The sequence below is a fragment of the Quercus suber genome, unplaced genomic scaffold (genome assembly GCF_002906115.3).
Source record: "Quercus suber isolate HL8 unplaced genomic scaffold, Cork oak 2.0 scaffold_17, whole genome shotgun sequence".
Lineage (NCBI taxonomy): Eukaryota > Viridiplantae > Streptophyta > Magnoliopsida > Fagales > Fagaceae > Quercus > Quercus suber.
The window spans coordinates 1,446,685-1,457,124 of NW_027069482.1; the positions used below are offsets into that span (position 1 = coordinate 1,446,685).

At 35.1% G+C, this 10,440-nt stretch overlaps 3 protein-coding genes across 7 annotated transcripts in view; 2 read left to right on the forward strand and 1 right to left on the reverse strand.

Moving 5' to 3' along the window:
• Nucleotides 1-127: 127 nt before the first annotated feature.
• LOC112034930 (uncharacterized) lies at nucleotides 128-3,657 on the forward strand. 2 transcript variants are annotated; one of them, XM_024067758.2, is made up of 5 exons: nucleotides 128-262; nucleotides 902-1,019; nucleotides 2,278-2,668; nucleotides 2,792-2,940; nucleotides 3,344-3,657. In XM_024067758.2, the coding sequence occupies exons 2-5, from the start codon at nucleotides 909-911 to the stop codon at nucleotides 3,635-3,637; spliced, it is 945 nt and encodes a 314-aa protein (XP_023923526.2). In that variant the 5' UTR covers nucleotides 128-262; nucleotides 902-908; the 3' UTR covers nucleotides 3,638-3,657. The 2 variants fall into 2 exon arrangements, with proteins under 2 accessions (XP_023923526.2, XP_023923529.2); XM_024067761.2 differs by having other exon boundaries at nucleotides 3,282-3,381.
• Nucleotides 3,658-5,550: 1,893 nt separating this feature from the next.
• The window catches only part of LOC112034575 (lysine-specific demethylase JMJ32), an 11,489-nt gene continuing 6,599 nt past the window's right edge, over nucleotides 5,551-10,440 (forward strand). The window contains exons 1-2 of one of the 4 annotated variants that reach the window (XM_024067393.2): nucleotides 5,635-6,380; nucleotides 6,470-6,582. In XM_024067393.2, coding sequence (XP_023923161.1) covers nucleotides 5,777-6,380; nucleotides 6,470-6,567 — 702 coding nt within the window. In that variant the 5' untranslated portion in view covers nucleotides 5,635-5,776 and the 3' untranslated portion in view covers nucleotides 6,568-6,582. Of the gene's footprint in view, nucleotides 6,646-10,440 lie in introns of those variants that run through there. The other 3 variants (XM_065760006.1, XM_065760009.1, XR_010623609.1) reach the window with 3 other exon arrangements.
• On the reverse strand, nucleotides 6,947-10,434 carry LOC136061847 (ABC transporter E family member 2-like). The gene is made up of 6 exons (XM_065760210.1): nucleotides 10,295-10,434; nucleotides 9,990-10,185; nucleotides 9,724-9,909; nucleotides 9,389-9,608; nucleotides 8,235-8,263; nucleotides 6,947-6,967 (listed from the first exon to the last, which is right to left on the reverse strand). The coding sequence occupies exons 1-6, from the start codon at nucleotides 10,378-10,380 to the stop codon at nucleotides 6,947-6,949; spliced, it is 738 nt and encodes a 245-aa protein (XP_065616282.1). The 5' UTR covers nucleotides 10,381-10,434.

Here is a 10,440-nt window from a genome sequence, read left to right on the forward strand (position 1 = left end):
AATTTTGCAGATACAAGCAAATGGGTCAAGTCAAAGTGTGACTGAGAGCTCGTTTTTAAATTGTGGGCTTGATTCTGACATACAAGCCCAACAAATGTATTGACTAAATGGGCCTCATCGCCACTTCCAGGCCCATAATAGGCCTTCTCTTTCTCTCTCTTTCTCTCTGTGCAGAAGAGAGAGAGTTCCATCGTCCATGGTTAGCCGAAGAAGAAGAAGAAGAAGAAGAAGAATACTAATTCAGAATCAGAAGCTGATTTAGGTGAGTTTTTACTTATACCTTGTGCCTCTGTTTGTGTTTTTACTCTGTGCAGAAGAGAGATATAATTACATACATTTGATCTTTTTTAGGTGAGAAATAGAATTTTTGTTGTTGTTCTTGAAGGATTGGATGATTTTATTAAAAAATAAATGAAGGGTATTGATTACTTTGTGGAAATTTTATAAGGGCTGCTGCAGTATTTTCCAAATCTGACTCTTAAGGAGAGGTTGTTAATTATTAGATTCGGATGATAATTTAGTAGTAGGAATAAAAACCCTCTGATATGCTCACTTTATGCTCCACCAATTGCTCTTGGGTTTTGATTGCTTGAGTGTAAAATGAAACACAAAAAAAGTGGGGACTGAGGATTTGTGTTTGTGGGATTAGGACTAGGAGCCCTTCACTGATATAGGATTTTACAAATCCTTAATGCAGACAAGGAGATTTCTTTTTGTTAATTTTGGGATTTGCTTCTTTGTAGTATTAAGTTTAGTAAAGTCTTGATGCTGGTTGTGTTTGGGCTCAATGGAGGAGGAGTGTATTTATAGTGTTTTTTTTTCTTCTACTTCTTCTTTATTTATTTATTTATTTTATTTATTGATAAGTGTATTTATAGTTCCAATTTTTATTCTGTTTCAGTTACACCATGGAAACTTGGCGGCATGTTCAGTTATGCATTCGTCTGGTAGTTGGAATTTCTTTGCTATTCTTTTTTGGCACTGGCTCCTGCATGCATAGTTCTTCAATCTCAAGTGAGGTGAGTTGACCTTACTTTTTGTTAGCTGAATTTTTAAGAGTTTATAATTCAAAACCATTGCTTTTTTTCCCCTTGGTGTGTGTGTGTTGTGTGACAAAGAACTATAAATGCACTGGTGTGAAGATTCATTTAATTCAAGTCACTAAGTGGACAATAAAAACAACATAGGCAGAGACTCTGTGGAAGAACATGACTGTTGCAACAAATATGGCCTTAGATACAGTTGAAAGTAAAAGGATTCACGTTGTGGATACCAATCTATTCTTTTCACAGTACTTCTTTCACTTCTTAAATCTATTTAGGCAAGTTCTCTATCCTTGGCATAATTTGTATGTTTGGTGTGTTATCGTCACCTTGGAAACAGAATATTTTCTCCCTGGGATATTATGTTTTTTTTCCCAGAAGAAGCACTTGTTGTGCCTTTAATCACTATCCATGCTTAGAAACTTTTATCCATCTTGAAAGAGATTGGGTTTAATTGCAACAGCAAGCTCCTTGCAATTTAGGTCTCTTTTTCATTTTCAGTTCTGTTGATGGGCCATTTAGTCTTTAATGAACAAAGCAGTTGTGTGAATTCCTTTGTTCAATGATATTAGTAAGTGATCAATGTGTGAGCCTATTGATTCATTCAAGATACAAAAAGAAACCAATGTTGGCAGTCCAAGCATCCAAACTGTAATGCTCGGGAACATCTTTAAGCCATTATAGCTTTCCAGTTGCTTCATTATGACTGTATTGAGAATGAAATGTAAAGCAATCCAGTCTGATATGAACATGAAGAGATTACCTACTATGGAATTTGAAAATACAGTAACACATTGGTGTAGGTGGACCATTTTTGAAGCATTAAAAGGAAAGAAGAATGCAATTATGCACTTAAAACCCAAACTAATTTAGATCCCAAAGTACTATAGATCATAATTGTGCCTAACAAGTTAAAATGGCACTTTCTTTGCCCATAATAATCTGATGGAGGGTGAGGTCCTGGGTTCAAGACCAATTGAGTGTATGTGTGACTTACCAATAAAGAAATAAAGAAAAGAAAATAAAGTTTTTATGCAATCCTGCACCTCTTGAATTTATGAATTATCATTAGTACCCAATTAATGATACTGTTCCATCAAAAAAAAAAAATTAATGATATTGTAACGAGCACCATATCACAATGTTCCAGGGAAAAATCTTTGCCAATATTCATCCTCCTTTCTAATACAACTGACTTTAGTATTTCTTTTTCTCAAATGTATACTTTTTTCAGGCACAAAGGGGTAATCCAGATTTTGATTCCAACAACTCAAATATCAGCTCTTTTTGCAGTTTCAAGAACTTTATAATGGAATCTTATTATGAAAAGTATGGGAGCTTGCTTGATTCAGATTTCCAAGATTTCATAGCACAAGTACTTCCATTGGGCATGTGTGGGAAGCTGCCAGATAATTTGAACCTTGTGCCAAGATTATCAGTTCTACAGCACAATCTGATTGGTGAAGGTTCTCATCGTCATCTGTCCTCATCCATCAGATTTAGCATGGATCCAAAATCCATAACTGATCTATCAACTCACTCATGTGAGGTCATAATTATTGAAAGACTGCCCTCAGGCGTTTTTGCTGACCCATTTGAGCTACAACATCTTCTGCAGCATGGTGGTAAAAATACTATATTCATTTTTTCTACTGAAAATCAATAAATAAAATATTATCAAAATTCTTAGATCCAAGCATATTGCACTGTTCTTTCTCAAGCTAATTAGTTTAAACCATTTATTGCAGCATTTAATGATGTATCTGTTTTTGGAGATACAAATTTGGAATTTCCTTCATTTCTTTCCAACCGATCTGTTGTTGAGATTCACATAAATGTTGGTCACAAGAATGAACTTGACATCAACATAAAACTTCCTCTACATGCACGTTATCCAGTAAGTGATAAGGATATTAAGAATTGTGTTTAAAGAAACAGAACTATTTCTTATCCCTTCTTTCATAATTCAGTATCTGAAAGTGTTTCTTAGTTCTCCTATTAAACATCTGGCCAAAATTTCTACACATGGTTGGATAACATGATTTTTCCTTTCGATATATATATATATATATATATCATTATGCATGCATACTACTAAGGAGGCTGTACTTGCAAAGTAGTTACTTTTACTTGCTGTCAGAAGAATCCTGGGGTAAAATTTAACATGGACTACATAAATTTCTTTTATTCGGACTAGTATTAATTGGAATTATAGTCTGTTTTCTGCTCTTCTTTCAGTAACTGACTGGCTACAAGGGAAAGCTTGCAATACATCTTGAAATTTCCTTTTTCTTTTGCAGCCTCTAGATAAAAGTGGTTATTCAAGAGTCAAATTTGGTCCACCTGATTTGTTTGTGTGCTGTAGCATAGAGGGGACGTCACATAATCAGAGCTGTTTATTTACTTCAACCAGTATTAGTTCTGAACTGGAAAGCGATGAGATTGTGTGGAGAATACCTTCAGGGATAAAGACTCATGCTAGAATTGTATCCATTGTCACTTTTATTTCAGCCTTATTGTCAACTCTGTTAATTGTTTTGACATGCATATTTTATTCAGATGCCAAACCTCGCAAAAATCAGAAGCAATCTTAATATATTTTCTGGCTTGATAATTTAGCATGTATCAGACTTAGTTCTGATTTTAGCCTCTATTTTTTTCTTCTTTTTTGGCTATTAACTATGACAATCCATGATGGAAGGTGGTGTGAGACTATAAAGTGTATATTGTTGAGGATTCAGATCCTCTAGAGTTCTTACTTCTTAGAATACTTTACAAAGTAAATCCCCACCTTTCATTTAAAATTAATGGTTAAAATGCTACCACCTCATAAATCCACTAATTCAAACCTAAATTAGTCTTCCAAAACACAAAAACCACTCCTATCTATGACTATCCTAAACGTTAAAGTTAAACCACTAACAGTCTAACGCCATTCAACTTGGAGAAATCATCAAGAACAAAACCCATTTTCCTTTTACAACTCTCTTGCATTCTTTAAACTGTCTGTCTCTTTAACCCACAAATGATAGATCAATCTAGGTCAATCCCTTCAAAATAGACATTGAATGACCATTCAAAGCCCAATGGAAGCAAGGTATGTTTATTTACCTGCTCTCCATGGTCTTTGATTCTCTCTTTTAGTTTTCAGCATATGGTTGATACTAGTTGTTGTTATGTGACGTGTTCTGCAATGGCACTATCACATCACTATTTATCTGCAAAGTGTTAGATAACTGTTTCAACAAATGCTTTTTTCACCCCTTTCAATAAGTATAATGGGGCAAAATAGGCAAATACTCATTTATTTTAAAACTATATAGCAAAATATCATTCTTATGAAATTATTTAGCGAAATGTCCATTTTATTGAAGTCTCAATTCCCATTTTATCTCTTATCAGTCCTATTTTTTTTTCTCTCTCTCTCTCTCTCTCTTTATTAATAGAAGAAAATTGCAATACTTTATTGGCCTTTTTTTTTTTTTTTCTTGAACTTAATATATTCAAGTTATCTCTTCATTTAAAGTTCTTTGGTGACCACCCTAGAAAAAATAGCTAAAACTGCAACTACTAACTATGAAGCAACAATTGCAGCCCTAAGTGAAAGACCAAATTCACCTTGTTTTATTATATTATAGCTATGGGCTATACGATTTGAATTTCTATTTTGCTAACCAGATTTGGGTTATGTGGAAGTTCACATATGCAGTCACTTTGTGCATTTTTTAGATGTGTACAATGGGTTTATCTTTGAAACAAAAGTCATTACGCCAAAGATGGAGAAACTAAAAAATAAACTAAAATTATAGGGTAATCTGTGTAGAAGCAATAGGAAGATATGGGGATCTTTCTTTATTTTGGAAACATTGGGTAGAATTGTCTCTCAAAACCTCACTTTGATTTGTTTTGGAATATGGGAAGTAAGGACATGGCAAAATTGCTAACGTGTTGGTGTCGAACACGCGTCCGATATGGACACAACCTTGACACAAACACAAACATGTCAAGTATGCACTCCGGAAGAAAAAATCATTTTTTAATTCGTTTGTTCTTTTTTATGTTGAATGTTGTTTATTTGAACTATTTTTATGGGTGTCTAGTTTATTTGAACTATTTGTTTGTACTTTAAAAAATATTTTAGTTTTTAAATTAATTTTAAATATATTTTCAAACATTTTACTGTTGTTTGGCGGATAAAAAAATAATTTCAATAGTAAGTTTAAATTATAACCAATAATAACTTACCACCTATAATTTGTTATAAAAATATTACAGATCGTAGAGATTTTTTTGGCATTTATTTTTAAACATCTTAGTTAGTAGTCAAGTTTAATTTGTGAAATTCGAGTGTTAAAGACTCAAGTTGCAATTGTCCCTGCATTCTCTAGATCTTCTAACTTCTTCTTCGAATCTTCTTCAAGTCCATGTCCTAGATCTTCCTCTTCTTCAGTTCGACTGCCTTCTTCTTCAGATCTAGTAGAGTCTCCAAACTCGATTTGTCACCAAACTTGAGATACTAGATTACAAAATAGTTTAAAAAATGTGTTTACTAACTAAAATATTTCAAAAATTTCCTCCTCGATCGTAACACTCCCCTTTTTAAAATGGTGTTTTCAAAACGAATTATGTAAGCTAATTTTTTTAAAAGTAGGTTTTAAAACAGTTAAATCCAAACAAGCCCAAAATCGCAATAAAATTGAAAGGGTGCAGCAGAAGGCAGAAGGGCGGACAGAATGAAGAAAGAGATGGAGGCATTGTGGGAGGAAGTGAGGGAGCTGAGTCTAGGAAACAGCACAGAAATAGATCATCTAAACTCCCCTCCAACCCCACTCCAATTCCTAAGAGACTACGTTTCTCAAAACAAGCCTTGCCTAATCTCCTCCGCCACTCTCCACTGGCCCGCCCTCTCCTCTTGGTCTCAAGACACTTACCTCACCCAATCACTCTCCAATTCTCCGAACGTCTCCGTTCACCTAACCCCACACGGCAACGCCGACGCACTGGTCCCATTCCCCAACAACAACCAATCCAACAACCTCTGCTTCGCTTCGCCACACGTGCAACAACTCCCTTTCCGCGAAGCTTTACATCTCATAACAACAACAAATTCAGATTCTAATTCCAGTACCCAAAAAACTGTTGCTTATTTGCAGCAACAGAACGATTGCTTCCGCTCCGAATACTCGGCGCTTTCTTCGGACTGCGATGATCACATCCCGTGGGCTACCGAGGCACTCGGATCCCTTCCTGAAGCTGTTAATCTCTGGATTGGGAACCATCGCTCTGTCACTTCTTTCCATAAGGATCACTACGAGAATCTATACGCCGTCGTTTCTGGTGAGAAGCATTTTCTGTTACTTCCTCCCACTGATTATCACCGTATGTACATCCGCAACTACCCTGCTGCTCGTTATTCCTATTCCCAGGAGTCCGGAGAGTTTACATTGGAGCTGGAAAAGCCTGCGAGGTACGTACCTTGGTGCAGTGTAAATCCTTATCTTTCGCCGGAGAATATGGAGGCTGAGATGTCCAAATTTCCCTTGTATTTCAATGGCCCAAAGCCCTTTCAGTGTACGGTCAAGCCTGGACAGATTCTTTACTTGTAAGCTCTACTTTCTTTCTCAACATGATCACCGGTTTTTGGATGAAGTATGATGTCTTGCATGATTGATAACATTTTGCATTGCAAATGGTTTGGTTAAAGTATAATGTCCTTATAACACCCGTCTCTCAGAATTTAAAGATAGAAAAAACCAGAAGACTCGAATTTGCATGGGACGATGCCACGAGTAACTTCTTGTTCACCTTTTTGTGGAGAATCATAGTGTTCCATACACTTGAATTCACTCAAGCAGAACAAATTTTCTTTTGTTCCAAATGCAGGGTGCAATATTACACAAATGCTAGCGAGGATAAATGGTTATCTGTGCAATTTGAAGAAATAAAATATAGAACAAAACAAAGGGGATGCCTATTAGAGTCAATTTGTGGGTTTTTTTTTAATAAAAAAAAAAATGCAAAAGAAGTTGTTTATAATAATCCACAGACCCATTGATTAGAGCCAGGAGACCAAGAACATATCTATAATTTGGAAGCTGATTTGGTAATTAATAAATTGGTGTCCTCCAGTAGGCAATTTCTGGTTGTGGCATGGTTGGAATTTTCGAAAGATCATCAGATAAATTTTTGGTGTACAAGCTGTTCCAAACCACCCTCTCCCCCCTATAAATTAAAAAGTGTATATGTTAGTGTGAAGTTCAGGCATCAATTTGTGAATAAGATGGCTTTAAAGAAGGAAGGGTTTGTCCTTTCTCTCTATCTTTTTATAGTCATGTCTCTATAGCCGGAATTTTGTTATATATATATATTTTTTTTGCCCCAGAGTTCCTGTTAGTACTGATTTCATTTTCTTTTGTGCTGCTTATTTTTTTCCCTCTCTTCAAATAGCCTTCAATTTTTCACTTGTTTAGTAATATATGATGCATATTTGATCTTCATATCTCACCCATATGACATCTTCTCTTTTTTTTTTTCTTTTTATGCCCACCACCCCCTATTTACCTGCCTTGTATCAACCATCTAGATTGCTTCTAATCTACCAAACCACCCCCCCACCCCCCCCCCCCCCCCCACCCCACAAAAAAAAAAACCTTTTTCCCGTCTAAACAGACAAGAATGTTTAAGAAATTCTACCCTAGGTTAGATTTCTTGGTAATCTAGACCTCAATACTCCCCCTGAGGAGAGTAAGGATCTGAAAGAATACTACAATTTTCCGAAGGTTTCTTTTATGGGGTTTGATGTTTAAGGACTTACAGATACTTGGTTTCACAAAATTGAATAACCTTACAAGTTTTTGGTATGAAAAATGATGAATTGAAGAATAAAAGAATAAATAAAGCCTCGGTAATCACAAACTTCTAGCTATAAAGAAGGTGTTGAATTTATCAATCCTTTTCCTCAAAGACTAGGTGGTGTGGACACTAGATATTCAGTTGATGTTGGGGCTAAATTTAGATTGATTTTGTCAACTCCAAGCAACCTTTTCGGTTTCCCCCCTGCTTGGTGCTAACTCCAAGCAACCCCAGGTACTTGCTCCAAGATTTTGTATCCCCGTTCCCCCAACTTGATGCTAACTCGAAGCAACCCTAGACATTGATTCCTAGGTCTTTCCTTTTTGTCTCTCTTCTTACCTCCCTAAATATTTTGAGAACCTTATGTCCTGCATAAATTTTAGTATCAAAGCAATCATTGTCCCACTAGGAATTTTGAATAAAACTGAAAAACAGTTAGAACATTTGAACCAATCTTCCTTGAAATTGACACCAAGTAAGAGAAAGCACCAAGTTTTATTTTTCTAGATTTTTGTCTACTTTTGTTCATTGGAGTACAATAGTGTACTTATATAGATTACTAAACTTTAATTCTAATTGTTTCAGGAAAGCCCAATTGTTACTTATCCCCCCAAAAAAAAGGGACAGCCCAATTTTTAATTATAAAAATACCCTTGACTCTAGAAAATTATAATAAAATACGAAGAATGTAATTCATTGATAAGACCTAAATTAAATCCAATTGATCAATTATAAAATACAGTTGGCTTCTAAAATTAAATAAAACCATAAAAAAAAAAAAAAAAAAAAATTCCTTGGCACCACATTTAATAATTTAGTGAGTCAAATTGCTTCTGAAATTTGTTTTGTGACTGAAAATCCACAATTGGTTTTCAAATAGAAAAAGGGAAGGGGTATATTTTCCTGCATCGTTATCCAATTGTTCTTTTGTTGTTTTCTCTTTGAAAATATGTGTTGCATTAGAGATTCAGAGTCAGATCTAAGAATTTGCACCGGATTTTTTTTTTTTGTTTTATCTCCAATCCCAACAGATTTGATGACCATAATTGTTTTTTTTTATGTGTGTGACCTTTTAGAAGTTCTAGAATAATATTTCTTTTCTATGAAGTTATTTACAGAAAAAGGGATTTATTTTTGCATTATAAGTGCTAGTTTTTATATTCATGATGTTGAATTACTTATAAAAAAATCCTCATTTTAAGACGCACATTTGAGGATGTGGTAATAGACGCATGTTTGGGGATGGGGACAATTCATGAGACCAGTTGCTTGCTTCATTTTGCAGTTATATGTTTGACTGGTCTAATGCTTGGGGATTCACATCTAGTGATTCTCTTCCATTACATATAAGCTCTCTTCTCTCTTGTACTTAAGTTTCTGTTTTTTTCTTTCTTTCTTTCTTCCTCTTGCTTTTTCTATTTGACTACTTTGTAATTTTTTGCATGAAGTATATATATATATATATATATTTTTTTTTTTTTTAATATAAATACTCTTCTTAACTTCTTGATCCATTAATTGTTCAATAAGAAGAGGCTTCATAACATCCGACACAAACTGAGCATGCATGTATGAATCACGTATTTTTGAATGTAGCAAGAGCCGCACAGTGGATGGAAATTTCGGACTGATCTTCTGGGGCTTGTAAGAAACATTAAACTCAGGAATCTCCACATCAGAACCTTCTACAGAATCAGGTTTCAGTAAACCAGCCTGCAGATTTAGCCAACAGGATAACTCATCCTCTTAAAAAGCAGGAGATCCCAAAATAACTTAAACAGCTAAACATGACAAAGACACGAGAGTGATGAAAAGAAAAAAAAAATACCAGCATACGGATAAATGTTGTTTTGCCAGTCCCATTCTCACCCAGCATCACAATAATCTGAGAATCAGTAAATTCACCCTCAACAACACGAAGCCTGAAATTTCCTTGAGTTTTGGTCATGGTTGGGTATTTGTAACGTGCATATGTCTCAATTTCCTCCGCACTTTCTTGTGGAGTCTCAGCAACCTAGAGAAGGCAACAAGTAAATAAAAGAGTACAGCTAAACAAAGTCAAAAGGCAACAATTTAGCAAAGCTAACAGATAACCTTAAAGGTAAGGGATTCATCCCGAAAACGTAAATTTTCTGTTGGAACAAATCCAGCCAAGAAGATATTGATTCCTTCTCTGACTGAGAAGGGAAGGGTTACAACTCCATATGCTCCCGGTTTCCCATATAAACAGCAAATGAAGTCCGACAAGTAATCCAGGACGCTAAGATCATGCTCCACAACAATTACATAGCTGAAATATGAAGTTTAAACAGTGTGATTACCATTCTTAAAAGTCCTTAATACAAACAATAAAATCATTTGAAGATTAAGAGTAATAAAATGGCTGGAGAAACAAAAACCTATTAGGCCTGAGCAAAGAACGGACAACTTGAGCAGCTTTAAGCCTCTGTTTTACATCAAGGTAACTTGAAGGTTCATCAAACATATATATTTCTGCATTCTGTACAGCAACAACAGCAATAGCAAATCTCTGAAGCTCTCCTCC

Bases quoted from the DNA above. Each gene is read 5' to 3' on its own strand.
- LOC112034930 (XM_024067758.2), top strand. From the start codon at position 909: ATGGAAACTTGGCGGCATGTTCAGTTATGCATTCGTCTGGTAGTTGGA. The intron at 1,020-2,277 runs GTGAGTTGACCT...TACTTTTTTCAG, and splicing joins GTTCTTCAATCTCAAGTGAG to GCACAAAGGGGTAATCCAGA. The intron at 2,941-3,343 runs GTAAGTGATAAG...TTTCTTTTGCAG, and splicing joins CTCTACATGCACGTTATCCA to CCTCTAGATAAAAGTGGTTA.
- LOC136061847 (XM_065760210.1), bottom strand. From the start codon at position 10,380: ATGTTTGATGAACCTTCAAGTTACCTTGATGTAAAACAGAGGCTTAAA. The intron at 9,910-9,989 runs GTTATCTGTTAG...TGCCTTCTCTAG, and splicing joins ATGAATCCCTTACCTTTAAG to GTTGCTGAGACTCCACAAGA. The intron at 6,968-8,234 runs GTAAGAAGAGAG...CAAATTGCACAG, and splicing joins TTCTCAAAATATTTAGGGAG to ATAACCATTTATCCTCGCTA.